Genomic DNA, 21,456 nt, shown 5'->3' with positions numbered 1-21,456 from the left:
CATCATTATTACTGTAATTGTTATGTTGTGCTTGGCATACTGGGGCTTGAACTCAGAGCCTCATGCTTTCTCTCACTTGGCCTTTTTGCTCAAGCCACACCTCCACTTCTGGCTTTTTGCTAGTGAGTTGAAGAGTCTCATGGACTTTTTTGCCCTGGCTGGCTTTAAATCATGACCTTTAGCTTCCTGAGTAGCTCAAAGAACAGTTTTGAAAGAAAAGTACAACCAAACAATGACTACAAGAGCCATACAGGTTTATCTGGAAGGATTTATTACTTGTTTCACAAATGACAAACCTAAGGTTCAGTCTTGGAAATGTATTCCATTTTCAGATATGTGTTCTGTTTTTAGATTCTTTCTTTGCCATTCTGGAGTGGGGGAGGGGAGAGCTTTAAATAAATACCTTTCAGCAGTTCCAGTTGCTCATCATAGCCTGCTTTAGGCTGTGACTAGCCCCACTTACTTCTAGAATTATGAGGATCTCTGAATCTATGCCTTTCCACCCTGATCCCCTGACTTGCCACTGTGGTCCAAGGTTCTCTGCATGAAGTCACTTCCCTGTCAGGCTTTGTGAAGATCCCTGTTTTGAATGTTGCGAGACATGGCCTTGTGAACTTGTCCCTTTCTGGCCCTGGGCCTGAGTCTTTTCTTGTTATTCTTTTTAGCTGGTGTTCTAAGTAAATTTACCGAACCTTACCCTACATCATCTTAATGAGTCAGTGAGTCTTTTGATCTGCCTCTTGGGTATTTTTCTGATCAACTGCTGTTTCTCTGAGTATGGATGACTTCAGAAGCTCCTGTTGTTTCTTCATTTGAGGAATACTCTAAATAATGCTTCATGATCTCAAAACATACCCTGTTGTACTCTTAAGGGCTTCGCACTACAAGTACTTGAGTTTACAATGTGTCCTGTAGGTTTCCTGGATCCTCCAGGCAGGAGTTGGCAGGTTAAATATTATTGGATTCACTTGTGTGTTTATGTGTACTTCCATGTTAGTGCTGGGAATACAGGTAATAGAACATGATTCCTGTTCTCAGACCTGCAGGTTAATGAGAAGACAGATAAAATTGTTCAACAATTATTGTCAAGGATAGCTAGATTATTAAAAGCCATTAATAAAAGCCATTAATATTCAGTTGATCTGGTCTCTTTCTCCTTTCAGTCAGGTCCCAGGAGTCTACGCGAATATACTCTTATGGAGCTGCTCGTGGTAAGTACGTGTGCAGTCAGTGTGTTCAGGAACCTCTGACCCACTGTGAGGCCCAGAGTTTCTGCCTTGGGGTTGGGGTGGTCAGTGATCTTTGATTGGAATAAGAGATGATCATTAAGGTAATCGTGGTCATTTTTTTAAGTGACTGCAGCCATTTAGGCAAAAGGCAAAAAGGGATGCTGGACTCTGGAGGTATTATATGAATGTCTCAGGGGCAAGAAATAGAGGTTTCTCTGCTTCAGACTTCAGATTGGGCTGAGTAATATATTGAATTACAGATGCATATGGAAGAACCTTGTTTTGACTTCCTCCGAACCAAGCAGACTCTTGGGTAAGTGCTGGCACTGAACTCTTCAGAGTGTAGTCCTGGCTTTGCAGGCTAAAGTTGATGAGATATCCTGACTAAGCAGCCTTTCAAGTTACTATTGTCAGAATTTCTAAAATTTGAGTTTTGGATTATGGTCAGGCCTTCAGTTTGTTCAGGTTTCAGGATGAGCATGGGAAAGCTAGTTTGTGGTCCCCTATTCAGCACTGGAGTGGACACTTTGACCTGAAGAAGTAGCTGCCTCTTTAACCCTCCAGATCCATCCAGTTAAGGATAGGTGGAAGGCTTCCCTCTTCATATCTTATACCTTGGAGGACAGGACAAGGTGTCCACATGAGCTCATGTGACTTTTCACTCTGGCTGTAGGTATCATGTCTACCCAACCTGTAGGAATACATCTGGGATTTTAGGATTCTCTGTCACTGTGGGGACCCAGGCAACGAAATACAAGTAAGTAAAGGAAGTGGGCAGGTCCATACTGCTCTTTCTGGACCAAGGTGGGGAGCTATAAGTACCTTCTTATTAACTCTTAGGAGATTCTGACCAAGCAGTGCTAGTTCTTGGCGGGGGAATGGGAGAGGAGATGGCTTGATCTAGTACTGATGAAGGTCTCACAGTATTTAGATCAAGTCCTTCTGGAGGGTTTGCCAAAAAAGGTGAAGATGCCTGACTTGCCATTCAGATTAGAACTGAGGTGTAAGGCTTTGCTAGTTTTTAGTTTTGAAATGGCCAGGCCCAGTTCAGTATGAGGGTACTAGGAAACTGGGCTGCAGGTTTTGGGAGAGGGAGGTTTTCCCCATTCTCTTTCCTCTCTGGTTTAGGGTACAGTTATATGGCTTTGGGAGACATATCAGCTTTTTTCTTAAGAATACACCTTAGTCCTACCTCACCCTACCTTTGAGTTCTGCCTGAGATCAAGTCTCTGGTAACTTTTCATTTGTTTCAGCTCTGAAGTTGTTGATAAGAAAATAGAAGAGTTTCTTTCCAGCTTTGAGGAGAAGATTGAGAACCTCACTGAAGAGGCATTCAATACCCAGGTGACAGTACCAGTCTTCACAGTCCTTATGTGCTGGCCAGTTTTTGAGCTTTGTAGTCCATACAATCTGACATGACCCATTAGCCACCTCCCTTACCCCATGCCAGACAGGCTTATTACAAGTCAGGTTTGTTCTGGGGGATTTGGTGCCAACATGATGTTTGAATATGTATCTCTTTGGTGGGAACAGGTTACAGCTCTGATCAAGCTCAAAGAGTGCGAGGATACTCACCTTGGGGAAGAGGTAGACAGGAACTGGAATGAAGTAGTGACACAGCAGTATCTTTTTGACCGCCTTGCCCATGAGGTATGATTTTTAGAGCAAGACAGCCCTGGTGAACTTCATAGAGCCTTATCTAATGTGCAAACTAGTATTGTGTGGAAGAGAAACCCAGGACATTTATGCTGACCTGGTTTATTTGCTTATTTGCCTCTGTATGAGCACATATGAAACCTTAACACACATACTCCTCCATCTATTTGCTTTTTATTGAGATTGACTATAAGGTTTTGTGGAGGAGGAAGAGGGTTCTGCTAGAGATAACAAGACTTTATTAAAAAGAAAAGGCTTGTTCAAGCCAGCTCACTCCCAGTTTTCTTAATGAAGCAAGATAAAATTCATCTAAAGTATACAATGTAAAATGAGGTAACACTTGGGTTTCTGGCTCAGGATATGGTATTTGGCTTCCTTTACAGTATTGCTTACTTACTACAAAAATAGAAAGGTGGTGTTTTAGAGGCTCATCTTTATCTTTCTCTGGAAGGCTAGGGGCAAGATGAGATGGAGAAGAATTAAAGTTGCTCAGATGCCAAGTGATTGGGAGTTATTTTTTTAAGATTTTTTTCTGTCTTCCCTTCCTCTAAGATTGAAGCACTGAAGTCATTCTCAAAATTAGACTTAGTCAACTGGTTCAAGGCTCATAGAGGATCAGGAAGTAAAATGCTCAGCGTTCATGTGAGTTCTTTCCAGTCTTGTCATTTATTTGAGTTTAGGTTGTCTTTGCCCCAATCTGATGGTATACTTCTCACCTTGAGCCTTTTCTTTCAGGTTGTTGGATATGGAAAGTATGAACTGGAAGAGGATGGTAGCTCTTCTGGTGAGGATCCCAACTCTTCTTGTGAAGGGATGCAGCTGGCCTACCTGCCACCCTCTCCTCTGTTGGCAGACTCTACCATCCCCATTACTGATATCAGGGCTTTTACAGCAACACTCAACCTTCTCCCCTACCATAAAATAGTCCAATAAACTGCAGTCTCGTTGGCCTGAAGCAATGTGTATTTAAAGATTTGTTTGTATTTTATGGAGTTGTACACTACTTCGGCCTTAGGGCTTTCAATGGATTTTCACATTGGTATTCCTGAATTTGATTTATGAATACTAATAAATCCAGGGTTACTGCAGGAACCTGGCAGAGAAATTACTGGGTGGGCCAAGTGTGATCAGACATTTGAGATTGCAAAGCTGTCCTCAGGAGAGTTTCTTTATGTAACCATTTGTTCAAGTACCTACGTGCTAGGTACCTGTTGTTTTTTTAAATTATTTTTAAATAAAGATAGTTCTGTATTTCCCTCCAGAATGAGCCATCTGCTGCCTGTGGCATTCTTTTTTATTGTTTCATTTGACTGTGGGGTAGATATACTCCTAAGTCCTAGAAGGCAAAAAAATATTACTGGGAGGAACAGTATGATAATAGCTTAAGTCAGAATATAAGGAAAGTTATCTCCTGTGGTCAAACTTGGAAGCCAATTATTTGGCAACCCTAACAAAAGATAATAAAAGCAGCACACATTGTTTTAAAAAGGTTGGAAAATACTTTATGAAGCCTTAAAGAAGCATTGAATATAATTAAATTGTAATCCAGGTTAGGTACAATTTAATAGTTCATTTCCAAAATAAAAGTCGTTATAGGAGAAATCATGAAATTTCCTAACACTTGATTTTCATACATTGCGCTAATTATCTAAATTCAGAGGAACCAGTATTTACAAGAAATGGAAGTATTTACGAAAAAACTGTCATCAGATTTATATATGTGCGAATATGTGTGTGTGTGTATATATATATATATGTGTGTATATATGTATATGTATAGAACCCAAGATTATATGACCTAGGAAACAGGTTGTATGTCTAACATTGGAACTAGAGTGCAGAGTGAGAGACTTGGGTTCATAAATGCTTTCAAAAGCATGGGATTTGTTTCAAAACCTATAGTTTTGCTCAAGACTGAAGTCAAAATTTTAACTGCCACAGAGGAAAAAAAAATGGGAGGCTTTTCCTGTTTTAATTGTTCATCTGCGCTGGAAAGTCCAGTATCCCTGAGATAGGAACCACTGCAATAAGAAGGGAGTGATAGGTTCTCCCAAAGGAAGATTGTTGCTTAGTTATTTATGCCTACTACCCTGGTCATCAGGTGCAAGCTCTGTGTTTCCCAAACCTAATGCTTCGCAGCACCAAGACGCTTCAGTAATGGTTCATCATAAACCCAGCATTCTCCATCTTCGTGGAATAACTGGAAGAGAGACGGAAAATTTTGTTACATTTCCTTTGTACTTACACATTATGTATTCTTTCATGTCAATGGTTGAATTTCAGGTAGGGACCAGAGAACAACACATTCATAAATAGTGGTTGATACTTTACTTCTTCAGCGTTCACTGTATACATCAGTGTTCAGGGGGGAATAACAGGAGAGGTAGAAGCTTACCCTTGTCTCCCATTGAATTTCCTTCTCCTTTCTTTCTCGGGCTTCTGCTCTTTGTCTTTCTTCAAGTCTGTGCTTTGCTTCAGTTGCTGCATCAATGTCTCTAATTTTTAAATTGAAAGTGACATCCTTCCAAAGGCTAAAGAAGAGAGATCAAGAGAAGCTGGCACTCTTGAGAATTAATGCCTACAGCTATGTCTGAATATAACATAACTCAAAAAAACTAAAAAATCGAATGGCTTTTAAGTGCTGTAGGAAGAAGAAAAAAGCTAGTGGGGGAAAAAAAAAGCCCAGAAGAGTCCTCTGCTAGTTACCAAAGGGAATAAGGGAACAGAGACATAGGATAAGGACAACAGAGGAGAAAGAACATTCAGCTGAGATCTGGGAGTCTACTTCTGGCTCTACTATGCAGCTTTGGACTCAAGGCTAGATCTCAGGGGCTAAATTTTATTTCAGAAAAAAACATTTAAAATGTGATTTTTAACAGGGCCAAAAGGTTAGCTGGAAAGGCTTATGGGTATAAGATGTGGCTTTCTTTCAAGATTATTCCTACTGCAGCACAGGAAGCAAATTTTAATGGTTACAAAGCTACAAAGTGCTTGGTCCTAACAAAGGAATTCAATCATTTGAGCTTAGTCTGTATTAAGCTATGTTTAGACACTGGGTAAGCACTAAGCGACTGTTCCGGTTATGTTTCCTTACCAGCGTGATTCATATTCATTCTGATCTTCCAACTTCCTTACTTTCTTTTTGATTATAGGCAACTTCTTGGTATCTACAAAGACCATGTTTTCCTAGAAAGCAAAAGTAGACAAGTCTCTTATTCAAAATTATTGGAGGAAAGTCAATCCTTCCAGAAGACTTTGACAGATAAATCCCAAGTATCTTAAGGCCATAGTTTCATATGTAGTCTTAAACCTAAATTGCAGTTGTGCCGAAGGTCCACAGGTCTGGCATTCCAACCTGGATACATGCTAGGGATATAATTCCTTAGGGAGCTAGACCCCTTGCAACAAATCCACATTAAGCAGCCTGTCTGCAGATTTTTCTTTTTATATTTTGCAAGTTCTTTCCAAAATCTAGTTCATCAGTTCTATTACTCAGATCCCCTTTCTTTCTGACTTAATGAAATCACTTCATAGGTGTTATACAGAATAAAAGTTTCTTGATAGCAGGACTATTACTTATTTATCCCTACTGAGAGGCAGTCAGTAACTTAAAACAATGCATATGAACAAAATGCAAATTAGTGTTAGCCCTTGGTTTGACAAAAATCACACTTTTATATACAACATTTGAGTGACTACTAAGTGCCAGCTATTGTTTTACATACATTGTTCTGTTTTGAGAGAAAAAAATAAAAGATCATACTATTAACTGCACTATTAGAAGACAGGGAAAGGAAAGTAAAAGGCTTGCCCTGAAGAGATGACTTTTAGAGCTGGTCTCAGTGGTTCCATATGAGGAAAGCAAAAATAAGGGACAATTCACTGTAGTTTAAAATGTGACAAAACATAGGTTCTTACCCCTGATGCATACTTCGCATACATTACACCATTCCATTCCCCTTCTATTGAGCAAAACGACTTCTTGTCATTTGGAGAACTAGACAGGAAAGGAAACATTTTGTGTTAGTATCAAAGTGAAAATTATTCTGCCCAATAGTGTGGCCAGTGTAGCTATCTACAAAGAGTAGAACACAGAATGACTATGAAGCCTTTAGTGAAAGCAGCGCAATGGAACTGGATTTGCCAGGTCTACTGTGAGAAGGAGAGCCCTGAACAGAATGCTAATGAGCTGTAGATTCCCTAAACCAACATAAAAATCTTGGGGGATGGTTTTCTTTTTTTGGTCGGTCATGGGGTTTAAACTCTGGGCCTGGGCACTGTCCCTCAGCTCTTCAGCTCAAGGCTAGCGCTCTACCACTTGAGCCACATCATCACTTAAGGCTTTTTCTGTTTATGTGGTGCTGAGGAATCGAACCCAGGACCTCAGGCATGCAAGGCAAGCACTCTACCACTGAGCCACCTTCCCAGCCCTCTTGGGTGGTTCTTAATAAAGGGATCCAGAATTGAAAAAGGTTGAGTGTGACCCATGTAAAGTAGTACTTTATCTGATTGCTCAAACCTCAAATTTTAAGTACTCTACCAGGGGCTCTGAACTTACAACTGAGGGTGTAGAAAATTCTGCTGAGCTAGCAGTTCCTGTAGCCATTAGTTACCATCTCTCGAGTTCTGAGGAGCAAGCCCATTCATATCTTTTCTGAATATCCTATGTCTATCAACTGACGTTTAGGGAGTGGCTGTCACCATGTGAACTAGGCTGCTCACTAAGCTCTGCCCATATTTTCCTACTGCAAACCTTTTTTCTTATTTCTATTTTATGCTGTTTCTTAGTAAACTCCATTTTATGTTCAAGACCCACTCCATCCTACTCAAGATTTGTGGATGCTGATTTTGTTACTCCAGTTAAATTCCCTTAGAAAGCCCATTAACCCGTCATGCATCTCCCATCTTAGATATAGTTCCCAACAAGGCCTTTTGGGAAGAGAAAAACCGGTGTCTCAACACTGCAGACTGCTCTTTCAGGTTGGCCGGGAACCCATCAATCACCTATTAACACAGCTATCTTTCCTGGAACCAAGCCAAATAAATGCCTGCTACTTGTGATGGTTCCTCTTTTTACCCAGCAAAAGCATGGGAAGCATTGTGAAGACTTGGGAGATGATACGTGGTCTATGTGACATAGGCAACCTAGGGAAAACCTAGTTTTCCACTGATAATTAGGTTCCCATCCATGGCCTCTGATCATTTAGGTCTTCTTTTAATACCGGATTTTAGGAATAGACTGACATATAACACGTTTGTAAACACGTTTACAAAGACAAGACTATCAAAATGGTCAGTTTTTGACAAGTTTAAGGGAAAAAAAAGTATTTCAGAAAAATGGAAGAGCACCGAGGTAGAAAACGAAATACCTACAAAATCTCAGCAGTAATTCTGTGCTTCTTTCCTCCATAGAAAGGTTTAGTATGGAAAACGATATTTGCACTATAGCCTGTTTTGGAACAATTAATACTGCATTCTCCTCCCAATTCCACCCAGGGCACCGTAAGGATAGACCTGCAAAATCAAAAATGCTTGGGTAAGGCTGACAGGAAGAAGGAGAAGAGCATGATTTATGGAACAGTAGGGTCTACTTGCCTTCCATAACCGTTGGGGAATGTGAGAATGTAATGTTCGTCATAGTCTAGGCATGAGACACAACCTGAGGAGAGAAGAAGCAGAATCTCTGGTATCAATTGGCCATAAGGTTCTGGTTGATGGGTACTCCATTCATTTTAGGGATGACCTGGTTTGTACCCCACCTCACCTCACCTAATACACATGCTTAAGCACAAACCATGGCATCCAGTTTGGCTTTCTGGGGCCATTTTCCTTCCAAGTGTCCAGCACATATTAACATTATAATTAAGCTGGGCATTGGTGGCTCATGCCTGTAATCCTAGTTACTCAGGAAGCTGAGATCTGAGGATTGCAGTTCAAAGCCAGCCCAGGCAGGAAAATCTGATTCTCTCATCTCTAATTAACCACCAGAAAACTAGACGTGGCACTGTGGCTCAAAGTGGTAGAACACTAGCCTTGAGCTAAACAATTCGGGAACAGCATCCAGGTCCTGACGTAAAGCCTCAGGGGCCAACAACAAAGAACATAATCAACCTAATGTCCATAGGCTTACCTTGCCCTATGTTGTGCACCCCAATAGACATCCCTAGGAATTTTGATTTAGTCCAGATATGAGCATTGAATTGTATCTTCTTGTTGAAACACTCGGCATAAAAAGCTGAAACTGAATAGAAAATGTTTTTTCATTAATGCATTAGAGATCTATAGTTACATGACCAGAAGAAACTGGCTCAAAGGGCATATTGTAAATTTGTGGAAATGTATCAAATTCCTCTCTGTATAACTAATGTAAGCTAAAACAACAGCACAAAACTGACTCTACAGGAAAACCATCTACCCCCTAAAAGAACAGCTTCAAGTTAAGCCATGAGGTGTGTACTTGCCTTCTGTACCTTTTCCCCACTGAAAGCAAGCATTCAGAACCAAGTAGACCAGACCTACCCTGAAACATGAGGTGGCAGCCAATCTGAGTTTAAAATCTGAAGGGTCATCTCTTCTCCTGGTAAGGTTACCCATGTGCCACCTCGATGTAGGCCTATTCAATACCTCCAGTCTTCATACCATATCGAATAAAAAGATGCTCAGAGTATGTGTCCAGGATATATTGTGCAAAACAACTACACACCGATTATACAAACTAGCTCAAAGTTGCTACAGATTCTATGGCACTATGTGTAAAATGAGTTTAGAAGCATTAAACAATGGTTACCAAATCCCTTTTTATACAGAGATGGTAAAAGAGTCTTTAAAAATTTATGCAAAGAACAGGTAAGAGGAATCAATCAAATTTCTAGTTAAGATAACAGGGACCATGTAGCTAATCATACAACTGAGGAGCTGAGGAGCTCTTACTGATCCTTCATACAGAATGGCTTGAATAGTGGGCGTTACAGAGGAACTGGGAGCTTACTGGGTGGATGATGGGAGACCTGCTCAGCCACGAATGTGACGCTGTTTTTGGAAACCCAGGGGACTGGTCCTTCTGAAACTAGTTCCTGCAAGAAAATAAAACATTGTTTTCTTTGGCTGTGGGAGCAAATGACCATGCAGAATCGGATAACTAGAGCCTCTGTTTCCTCCATTACTAACACTAAACACTCCATGTGTATTTCTTTTATGGCACTTAGTTACTGCTTTGTGTTGGTCTCCCTAAGACATTCTTAAAGGCTCATATGCCTAACTCAGGGATAGGACTGGCACAGAACAGGCACTTATATCTGGCAAATAAACAAGATCAGATTATAACTTTAGCAAAGATCATATATAATGTTAATTAGAATGAGAAAGATATGGAAAGTAACATTTGTTAAAGGATGATTATGTGCGAGGCGCTGTGGATGAGGGAATTTTCCATTTCTATTCCTAAATGCCTTTTTAACATGTATTTGCTGGTCACTGTCTTCAAACTAACCTCTACATGCCGGAGCCCCAGGGCTCACTCTGGGTCACCCCCTAGAGTTTCGACCGTCTTGGCTGTCCTCTTCCATAAAACTCATACAAATCTAGGAATTTCTGGTGCTATCTCTATAAACTCTAGAGGTCCCATCTCCAGCTCCGACTTCTCTCTTGAGGTACACACGCTGAAATTCCAAACTGGCAGCTCTATTTACCTGTCTAACAGTCTTAGACATGAATTTTAAATTAGCATTCTTGACTTTTCCCTTAAGTCCAATCCTATTTTTTTTGAAAATTTTTTTTGTCAAGATGATATACAGAGGAGTTATAGTTCCGTAAGTAAGGTAGCACGCTTCTTGTCTAACATTACCCCCTCCTCCTCATTTGTCTCATTCCCCCACCCCCACCAATCCTTGTCAGTAAATGACACCACCACCAAGTGCTAAAGTATACACCTCCAAGTATTTCCTTTCTCCTTGCTCCTAAATACATTTTTCATGTGTCGGGGGTGGGGGGGCACTTGGGCGCCAGTACTGGAGATTGAACTTAGGGACTTGTGCTCTCACCTACTAGCTTTTTCACTCATGGCTAGTACTCCACCACTGAGCCACATCTCCAGTTTTGATGTCTTACTGGTTAACTGGAGGTAGGCAGGCTGGCTTTGCAAATGCAATCCTCAGGTCTCAGCCTCCTGAGAAACTAGGATTACAGGCATGATCAATCCACTGGGACCTGGACATTATAATAGTCTTTTCAAAACAAAAATAAAATTCTGACTAGCCACAAAATTATAATTAAGATGTATGTACAAGACGCTGTGTGGCCTAACTTCTCAATCTCCATCCTCATCTCATTCCATTCTTTTTCCATCTCATTATGATCATGTAACAACACTCTGCATGTGTATGTGCACACATGTCTGTGCACTGGAACCAGGGTTTGAACTTGGAGCCCTGCACGCTTGTACTTTTCCTCTCACAGCTGTTGCCCTTCCACTTGAGCCATACCTCCAGTTCTGGTGAATATCTTTCATCATTGCATTCATTATTATCTCCCTTAAGCACAACTTATTTAAAATACAACTTATTTAAAATACAACTTAATTAAAATCATAGCACGGAACTTACTGTGTTTTCTTCAGTATCATTTGGTAATGTCCAATGACACTGAAAGATTTCACCCAAAATGGGATTGTATGGCTTTTTGGCTACTGATCCCCTCCTTCCTGCATGAAAGGCTGAGAGGTACCATTTCACAACCTGAACCATGCGATCCCTGGGATCCTTCTGGTCACTAATGCTGGAAGAGAAAAAGACAAACTGTACTGATATGTTTTACTGGCAGCATGCAAGCTGACGCAGCGACTCTCAGCAAGGTCCACCCTGAGCCATTGGTGGATGAAACTGTGTATATGGATTTAATTTTCAAATTGAGCTGTAATGTATGTAATTAAACCAACTGATTTCAGTGTTTTGTTAGAAGAATTTCGCAACTGTTTATATTCATTTACTTAACCATCACTTAATCAGGACATAGAACATTTCATTATTTCAAAAGTTTCCCTCTTCCCCTTTTGAAGCAATCACTACCTCTCCTTGAGATAAATACTGCTAGTGGTTAGTGTCATAGATGACTTAGTGTTGCTTTTTCTAGAATTTCATTTAAGTGTGCTATGTTATTACTAAGTAGAGTTACTTATATGTTATCATTCTTTTCTTTCTCTTTTGCGTGTCTGTGTTGGTGCTCAGGCTTGAACTCCGTGCTTTACACTTGAGCCACATCTCCCTTTTGAAGTTTCGCAGGTTAATTAGAGATAAGTCTCTTGGATTTGTCTTCAAGGGCTGGCTTTGAACTTTGATCCTCAGATCTTGGCCTCCTGAGTAGCTAGGATTATAGATGTGAGTCACAGGTGGCTAGCTTGTATCATCAATTTCAAATTAATTCTTTTGTGGTCAGAAAATACATTATGTGTGACTGCAGTCACTTTAAACTTGTTAAGGCCTCTAAGTTTATGGTCTATCCTGATGAACAGTCTATGTATTTTTTTTTTTTTTTTTTGGTCAGTTGTGGGGCTTGAACTCTGGGCCTGGGCGCTGTCCCTCAGCAAGTCAGCTCAAGTCTAGTGCTCTACCACTTGAGCCACAGTGATACTTCTGGCTTTTTCTGTTTATTTGGTGCTGAGGAATCGAACCCAGGGCCTCAGGCATGGGAGGCAAGCGCTCTACCACTGAGCCACCTTCCCAGCCCTCTATGTATTCTTGCAAAGGCAGTATGTTATACAATTGTTGGTAGTATTTAGAAAGGTCAGTTGGGTTCAGGTTTGGATCTCCTATAGTGTTACTGATTTTCTTAGGAAGCAGAATAATCAGTTCTAACAGGAACTTTCTCCACTTAGTCTCACCAATTTCTGCAAGTATCTTGAAGCTATGTTTACACATACCTATACGCTTTATAAGTATTAAATTTCATTCTTTTATTACAAAATGACTCTACTTGCCTCTGGTAACTTTATCTTAACTTTCCCATTTCTGGTGGTTTATTGGAAATGAGAGTCTCACAGACTTTCTGCCTGGACTGCTTTGAACTGTGATCCTCAGATCTCAGCCTCCTGAGTAGTTAAGATTATAGGTGTGAGCCACCAGTGCCCGGCCTACCTTTTTCTCTTTACCTTTTTGTTTTCTCTGAAGTACTGTAGATTGAACCCAGGGCTCATGCATGCTAGGTGGGCACCTCACCTGTGAACTCTCTATCTGTGGGCCTATCCTTCCTCTTTAACCAGCAGTGTCTTTTATTAAAGTTTCTCCCTTTGAAATAATACATCTTTTAAAAAATGAAGTTTGACCTTTGTGTTCTCTTAAATAGAGGGCGTATTCTACTTATATTTAGTGTAAATTTTGATTTGATAGGCTTAAGATGTTTTCTAAATGTTCCTTGTTCCATTATTTCTTTTACTCCTTTAGGAAATCAATGTGATTTTTTTTGATATCATAAGAAATTTATTTCACATATAACAAGAAGCATATTGGGGAAAGTTAAATAGCCATCATCTAGATAGTGGGAAAACAATATAAGGTCATTTAAAATCATACCACTAGGAAAAAATATATATCATAGCCTTGTCACAGCAAACAGGCTATATGATAGTTTCAAGTAATAAGTTGGTTAAAAAAAAAAGTAACATGGTCCCCACTGAAAAGGTGTCATGTTTTGCTAGAGCAGAAACGCCACATGTGGTAAAGATTCCAGGCAAACTGGTAATGAGTCTGTGTCTATGTTCTTTGCTATAAGGTTGTTGCAGCTTCTCTTAGCTTCAATGTGATATTTTAAGTGTTCCATTTCATTGGCTTCTTAGTTGTGCTTCTATTTATTTATTTATTTTGGTGCTGGTCTTGGGGTTTAAACTCAGTACCTGAGCACTGGCTCTGAGCTTTTGTGCTCAACGCTAGTGCTCTACCACTTAAGCCACAGCTCCACGTTGAGCTTTTTGGGGGTTTATTGGAGATAAGCATCTCATGGACTTTCCTGCCCGGACTGGCTTTGAACTGCCATCCTCAGATTTTAGCCTCTTGAATTGCTACGATTACAGGCATGAGCCACCGGTGTCTGGTTTGTACTTTTTAATTTTTTTTTTTTGTCGGTCATTGGGCTTGAACTCTGCGCCTGAATGTTGTCCTTCAGCTCTTCAGCTCAAGGCTTGTGCTCTACCACATGAGCCACTGCGCCACTTCTGGTTTTCTGAGTGCTTTATTAGAGATAAGAGTCTCACGGTCTTCCAGCCCAGGCTGACTTTGAACTGCGATCCTGAGATCTCAGCCTCCTAAGTAGCTAGGATTACAGGGTGAGTCTCGGTGCCAGGCTACTTTTTTAATTTGTTAAGTGGTTTACCTAGGGACCACACAAAGTTTACATTCTCACAAATATAAACTACTTTAAATTTCAAATGTATATGTGATGAACAGATACTTTTCATTTTCCTTAAATGTATATGTGATGAACAGATACTTTTCATTTTTCCTTGCATGTTACCAACAAAGCTTATCTGTTAAATTGCTTTTTTTTTTGTTTTTGGGTGCCAGTACTGGAGGCTTGAACTCAGGGCTTGCTTAACTTTTTCCCTCAAGGCTGGCAATCTGAGCCTCTTAGGATTTTGTCTGACCTTCGATCATATTAATTTCAACACTGTCATATTCATTGAATTTTTTTTCCTTTTTGGAACTAGTTAAATCATTCTCTTAAATCTTTATCAAGAATGGAGTATATATGTCAGTGTTAACTAGTGTGCACATACCCTGTGCAACCTTTGTGATTTATATAGTTTCAGTAAATACGGTGCAAGGTCAAGTGATATAAACAGAAATGAGAGATTAGGACAGTATCTATTATAAGAAATTTTTTCTACTACCAATGAGAAGAGATGGGAATGCTCCTTTTTGTAAATCAATACCACGTTTACCCTACTTCTTTCCCTGTACATATGGCTATTATTTCAAGTGTTATACTTAGAATTATCATTTTAATTCATAGCAAAATGCCTGACAAACAACAGGCATTTTAGAAAGGCTTGCTGAATTCAGTTAAGTGAACATTATCAGGATATAGTACAAAAAATAAGTTAATAGTATTTGCCAAAGTCTCAATCAAAAAACCTCTTAGCTTTGACCCTAGAAATGTTAGCCACCTTTAATATGCTTTAAAGTTGCCTTTTTTTTTTTTTTTTGCCAGTCCTGGGGCTTGAACTCAAGGCCTGGGCATTGTCCCTGAGCTTCTTTGCTCAAGGCTAGCACACTACCATTTGAGCCACAGTGCTACTTCTGGCTTTTTCTGTGTATGTGGTACTGAGGAACTGAAACCAGGGCTTCATGCATGCTAGGCAAGCACTCTACCACTAAGCCACATTCCCAGTCCTAAAGAACTTATTTTTTGTCAGTTGAACTCTGGGCCTGGGCGCTGTCCCTCAGCTCTTCAACTCAAGACTAGCACTCTACCATTGAACCACTGCACTACTTCCGGTTTTCTGAGTGGTTTATTGAAGTTAGGAGTCTCACAGACTTTCCTGCCTGGGATGGCGTTGGAAAATGATCCTCAGCTCAGAAATAGGCATTCCATATCAATACAATATTCAATATGGCTTTTGTAACAGTAGAAATGTTTAAAAGGCAAGAAGAATCTATCTAGCAAAGGTAGAAAATTATTATGCAACAACTTAGTTAAATACCTCACAAACAGGTCCGGGTGTGCAAAAAAGTCCGCATACATTTCTAAAAGAGATCTTCTTTCAAGAATAAATGTTGGAAGAACTACCTGAAAAACACACATTTGATACTTTTGAAAGTCTAATTCTATGACTGATACACTGATTAAACAGATGGAAGAACCACTAAAAAGTCCTCTGAGTCTAATAATAGTGACATCCCCCACGTATTTCCTAGGCATCTTCTTACAATCATTTCCCAAACTGTTCTGGTTCAGAAATGCCCAGCAGATGAAAAACAGAAAGGGAGATTTGAATGTTCAAATGTTACTTTCTCTTTTCAAGTTCCTTTCCTCTACTAGCATAACAACGACACAGCAGCAATTCTTCTCTATCACCTAGCTATTGAGTCTGTGTACATACTATTTTATCAAGTTGCATAACAGCCATATGATGAAAAAATCAATTATAGTAGAGAAAAAGAACAGATACAACAAGAAATTTTCTCACTGTTCACTGTAAATGTTGAATTTGAAACTGGGTCTGACTCTGGGGCTAATCTTAAAATACTGGATTCATTCCTACAGTAAAAGGACTTTTATTCATACTAGCATTCTCAAGCTACTATTACACAGTAAGAAACTTTCAATAGATGCTACTGTATTCCAAACTTGGGTGGCTGAATCCAGGTTCCAGGTTTCCCAAAAGATATGTATATTTATAGCATAAATATGTTTAGATCAGCAAAAAGCTTAATATAAACACTGATCCTATTTTTTTGGAGGACTTAAAAATTATAAATTAGGAATACTGGAAAAACAAAACAGGGGTACATACCTTTAATACATAAATAATTCTAACAAATCAACATGAAAAAGATTATACAAGATTCATTATAATAATAAAATGACACTGAATTAAAACCCCTTTAGTCTTGTATAGCTAGTGCAACATCCTAGGTTCGATCCCTAGTACCAAAAAGAAATAACAAAAAAAAATTAAATAAATAAAAATAAATTTTTGCTGGTGGCTGGTGGCTCATGCCTGTAATTCTAGCTATTCAGGAGGCTGAGATCTGAGGATCACAGTTGTGTCCCTATGAGACTCATCTCCAATTAACTACTCAAAAACCAGAAGTGGAGCTGTGGCTCAATGTAGCAGAGCACTAGCCTTGAACAAAAAGGGCTCAGTGACAGTGCACAGGACCTGGGTTCAAGCCCCACAATTGACAAAAAATATATATTTTTTAGAAAAAAAAAAGATCCAAGTCTAGTAGAAAATAGAACAAAGGAATTTTGCTAGCAAGTCAAAAGAAAGAAAAAAACATCCAATAATATCTTAAAAGTTTAATTTCACCTGTAAGCCAACAAATTTTTCTACTTATAAATTTTCCTGAGAGCTCTTACTCAACAGGTCTTCAATGTTTTTAACATATAGTAAGTAGCCCATGCCATTATGTCAAACTGCTAGAAGAGCAATGAAGGAGAACTGAGAACTGAGAACCAAGAACAATTTCTTAACTGTGAGAAAAATCTGGAAAATTAACTCAACCTCTGTAAATACTGGTAAAAAAGAATGATTACATCCTGTGGTTATATCTTACAATTATTTTGAAGATAAATGGATATGACTTTGTTATATGTTCAAAACTCTTGGCATTTGGAAAACAAACTATGGAAAATATCTGGAACATTTTTAGAAACAGAATATAATCCAAATTTAAGATATTACTGTAAAATTGTACTTTAGAATGGGTATAAATTTCAGAAACTTGGAAATCACAGCCATTTTTGTCAATAAAGATTTCTAGAATGGCTAATTTTTGACATATTCAGTAAAATAATTGTAACATTATTTGCAATATAACAAGCTTTCGGTGGCTACTGACCAAATAATACTATCTGGAAAAGAAGATTACATGAAGTAAAAATTATAAATTTTTTTGTAGAAAGTATCTTTGGTTGTTTACCTAACTTCCCACTTCACCCCGAACAGAACTCTGATTCAGTTCCGGTTTGGCTATAGGTTGCCAAGTCTCATGGGGAGGGAGTGGATTAATCTAACCCAATCATACACATTCTTGTCAGTAACTGCTTTAGATATGGATGTATGCCTGGCTCGGGCCAATGTGATTCAATGGGAAGTATGCTAGGAAATGCACATCTTTTCCAATAACACAGGGCCAAAGTTATGCGAATCTAAGGCGTATTAAAGCAATATGGATATGCTACCTGTATGTATTCTCCTACCTCATGCATTCCTGCATGTTGGGATCCAAAAATTATTGTTATTCTTGTGTGTCTATTTTCACTTACATTTAGGAATAAGTTTTTATTACATAGTTATGAGCCACGTAACTGCTCAAAGGCAAGACTGCATACATCACAGTGGTCCCATAAAAGTAAAATATAACCTAGGTATGAGGTAGGCTGTATCATCTGGGCTTTGTAAGCACATTCTACAATACTTCTATGATGATAAAATCACCTATTAACACATTTCTCAGGCCACCTCCCTGTAGTTAAGTGATACATGACTGTAATTATGAGAATCTATTATGCAATTAGCCTTATAAATCTAAAACTAAGTCAAGTTACCTACTGACAACAACCATAGTACTGGGCTTGATTCTGTCATAACAGATAAAAATCCAAAATTTAAATAACTTCTTAAAGCTGGGTAGAATAATAATTCAATCAATATGGAAGTTACTATAATCCAAGTCTTCAAGACAAAAGCAACAGTGGAATGACTCCACATTTTAAAAACCACAGGACAAACTAGACATTCAGTTCTCTTAAATGATCCAGTTATATTGTTATTAACTTCTCTTAGTTTCTTCTTCCTTCTTCTTTTGTCAGTAGTGGGGCTTGAACTCTGGGCCTGGACACTGTCCCTGAGCTCTTCAGCTCAAGGCTAGTGGTCTACCACTGGAGCCATAGTGCCACTTCTGTTTTTCTGGTGGTTAATTGGAGATAAAAGTCTCATGGACTTTCCTGCCTGGGCTGGCTTTGAACTGTGATCCTCAGATCTCAGCCTCCTGAGCAGAGCAGCTAGGATTACAGGTGTGAGCCACCGGCGCCTGGCTTTTTTTTCCCTCCTCTTGAACTCGGGGCCTAGGCACAGTCCCAGAGCCAAGGCTAGCTCTCTACCACTTGAGCCACAGGACTACTTCCATTTTTTTTCCTGTCTATATGATACTGAGGAATTGAACCCAGGGCTTCATGTATTCTAGGCAAGCACTCCACCACTAGATCACATTCCCAGCCCCTTTAGTTTCTTTTTGTAACACTGTGCAGTGTTGTGGTAAGAAGTGAAAGAGGCATATACAAAGATAACCACTCAACAGTCTCCTATACCCATGAGACATTCTATGGAGAGCTTGCAATTTAAATTCACAGTCACAGTATGACTTAATAGGTGTCATACAATTTTAAACTAACCACCTTTTCCAATCCTTACAACAACCTACTGAAGTGGGCCACTGTTCATTTTGCATGCAATCACAGAGGACAAGATCTGCTCAAAGTCTCCTGGTTTGACTAGCAAAGGTAACCAACACAGGTCCTTTGACCACAAGGCTGCTCATCTTGATTCTGTGTACAAGACACTGCTTTAGACTTTGCCCAAACTACTGGCAAAGCCAAATACCATTTCTCATTTGTTGCAAATAAAATTAAATCTTAATCCATACACTACTTTCTATGAAGTTATTCTAGTTTCATTTATTTAATCCATCCTAACAATTTCCAGTTTACTCATCTACATATATACCATATCAGAAGATGCAAATATAAACAGAAAATATACTACTTTTCCCAAGTACACTCACCACCCAATTGTTGGCTACTGATTTACCCAGTAAGACTTAAAGGCCAGATGTGGGTCTTACCTTAGTGAGATCCATGCCAAGCCTGACTTGTGACAAGAGGTGCATGATAACACTCTTGTGCTCCTCCACTGAGCCTGCCTCCCCCTCGTCGTCCCGGTCATCATGTGAGTCAAAAAGGTCTAAAGCAGAACACAGCATTTTCCATGGGTTTAAAACTGTGCTGCTAAAATGTTTGTAAGAAAGAAAGGGTTCTCAAAGACTCCCTACCAGCATCGCTTGTTCCATTGGACATGGAAGAATTCAGTGATTCTGTGGTATCTGGGCGCTTTAGGCTATTTCCCGAGCTGCTATGTGTTAAGACTGAGGCAGATCCTGAAGAACTTAAAAACAAACACTTTTTAGGCTAAATCAAAATAAATATCAATTCATAGCAAGATATTTAGGCAACCAATAAACCTAATTAAAACCAATAAATATAGATGGGTAACAGAAACAATTAGTTGGTTACATACGTTATTTTGTTTAAAAACCACAGAATTTTTTTTGGGGGGGGAGGAGGGGACTGGGAATGTGGCTTAGTGATAGAGTGCTTGTCTAGCATGTATGAAGTCCTGGGTTCAATTCCTCAGTATGACATAAACAAAAAAAGCCAGAAGTGGTGCTGTGGCTCAAGTGGTAGAGTGCTAGCCTTGAACAAAATTAGTTCAGGGACAGTACCCAGGCCCTAAGTTCAAGCCCCAAGACTGGCCAACCCTCCCCCGCCCCCCACCACCTAAAAAAAAACCCCAAAACCCCTACAGATTATATATGCGATTATAGATGAACATTTCTTTCTTTCCCTCCTTCTCTTCATTCCTTGTTGTAGAACCCCTGCCCCGCCCCCTCCTTTTTTGGCAAGTCCTATGGCTTGAACTCAAGATCTTATGCTCCTGGCTAGATCTATCTCTGCCTCCTACATAGCTGTACACCACTACACTTGGCTTGATGAGTTTATGAGCTAGGATCATCATCATCAACTTTTTGCCCAGACTGACTTCAAACTGTGATCCAATCTTTGCCCTCTAAGAAACTGGGATTAAGGCATGACTCACTGTATTCAACTAAGAAATCAATAATTTCTAGGGCTGGGAAGATGGCTCAGTGGTAGAGTGCTTGCCTTGCATGCATGAGGCCCTGGGTTCAATTCCTCAGCACCATATAAACAGAAAAAGCTGGAAGTGGTGCTGTGGCTCAAGTGGTAGAGCACTAGCCTTAAGCTGAAGAGCTGAAAGACAGTGCCTAGGCCCAGAGTTCAGGCCCCACAACCGACAAAAAAAAAAAAAAGAAAAAAAAAAGAAATCAATAATTTCTAATGAGGGAAAAACTGTCAAAATTTAGTATCTCTGGAATGCACATACTTCCTTCCATTCCCAATGCTATCATCTTAGGCTAGATCACCTACACTTCTCTGTTTACTTCCAGGATTGGCTAGTTTTTGTGTTTGTATTTTTAACCTGTAATCAAATTCTCTGCATCTAATTCTACATAATTTTTAACAGGCAAATAAAACCAGCCACTACCATTGTTCAGAGGAAAATGCTCAGAATTCTTATAAGGCTAAAGGATTCCTTCAGGCCCAGGCTTTGTCAGCTTCCCTTCTTTCTTTTTCCTTCCTTCTTACCAGGTTCCTCTTGTATGGAAACATGCCATCCAGCCATCCTCACCACTAGATCCCTTCTCTCACCAACATCACAACTCAGGATGACATCTCCCTCCTCTGCGAACACTCTTTGGATTTCTCAAGACTTCAAAATGCCCCATGGCTTTCTGTGCACGTACTACGGTCTGAATGAATGCCTGTGTACTCCCCAGATTCCTATGTTGAAACGTAATCACCAATGTATATTATTATGAGAAGCCTTTGCATGGATCAAGTCATGAGGTCAACACCTTTATTCATGGAATTTTTTTTTGGGGGGGTGGGAGGTGGGTCCGGTCGTGGGGCCTGAACTCTGGGTCTGGGCGCTGTCCCTCAGCTCTTCAGCTCAAGGCTAGCACTCTGCCACTTGAGCCACAGCGCCACTTCCGGCTTTTTT

The 21,456-nt window shown here is 39.7% G+C and overlaps 2 protein-coding genes across 2 annotated transcripts in view; one reads left to right on the top strand and one right to left on the bottom strand.

The window, feature by feature from the left end:
• Positions 1–3,850, top strand: part of Nrd1 (nardilysin (N-arginine dibasic convertase)) — a 70,182-nt gene extending 66,332 nt beyond the window's left edge. The window contains exons 27-33 of the mRNA XM_013022270.1: positions 1,164–1,211; positions 1,490–1,542; positions 1,903–1,986; positions 2,483–2,573; positions 2,763–2,879; positions 3,438–3,527; positions 3,621–3,850. Of these exons, the coding sequence (XP_012877724.1) occupies positions 1,164–1,211; positions 1,490–1,542; positions 1,903–1,986; positions 2,483–2,573; positions 2,763–2,879; positions 3,438–3,527; positions 3,621–3,818 (681 nt within the window). The 3' untranslated portion in view covers positions 3,819–3,850. The remainder of the gene's footprint in view (positions 1–1,163; positions 1,212–1,489; positions 1,543–1,902; positions 1,987–2,482; positions 2,574–2,762; positions 2,880–3,437; positions 3,528–3,620) is intronic.
• A 581-nt stretch (positions 3,851–4,431) lies between these two features.
• Positions 4,432–21,456, bottom strand: part of Osbpl9 (oxysterol binding protein-like 9) — a 131,846-nt gene continuing 114,821 nt past the window's right edge. Inside the window, exons 12-23 of the mRNA XM_013022192.1 lie at positions 19,649–19,761; positions 19,442–19,560; positions 15,574–15,659; positions 11,486–11,657; positions 9,874–9,958; positions 9,016–9,126; positions 8,481–8,544; positions 8,259–8,399; positions 6,804–6,882; positions 5,980–6,071; positions 5,281–5,416; positions 4,432–5,085 (exon numbers count right to left, since the gene is read on the bottom strand). Of these exons, the coding sequence (XP_012877646.1) occupies positions 5,011–5,085; positions 5,281–5,416; positions 5,980–6,071; positions 6,804–6,882; positions 8,259–8,399; positions 8,481–8,544; positions 9,016–9,126; positions 9,874–9,958; positions 11,486–11,657; positions 15,574–15,659; positions 19,442–19,560; positions 19,649–19,761 (1,273 nt within the window). The 3' untranslated portion in view covers positions 4,432–5,010. The remainder of the gene's footprint in view (positions 5,086–5,280; positions 5,417–5,979; positions 6,072–6,803; positions 6,883–8,258; positions 8,400–8,480; positions 8,545–9,015; positions 9,127–9,873; positions 9,959–11,485; positions 11,658–15,573; positions 15,660–19,441; positions 19,561–19,648; positions 19,762–21,456) is intronic.

Source organism: Dipodomys ordii, unplaced genomic scaffold (assembly GCF_000151885.1).
Source record: "Dipodomys ordii isolate 6190 unplaced genomic scaffold, Dord_2.0 Scaffold61, whole genome shotgun sequence".
Classification (NCBI taxonomy): Eukaryota; Metazoa; Chordata; class Mammalia; order Rodentia; family Heteromyidae; genus Dipodomys; species Dipodomys ordii.
The sequence above is the reverse complement of the archived record's forward strand: the minus strand, read 5'-3'. Positions and strand labels throughout refer to the sequence as shown.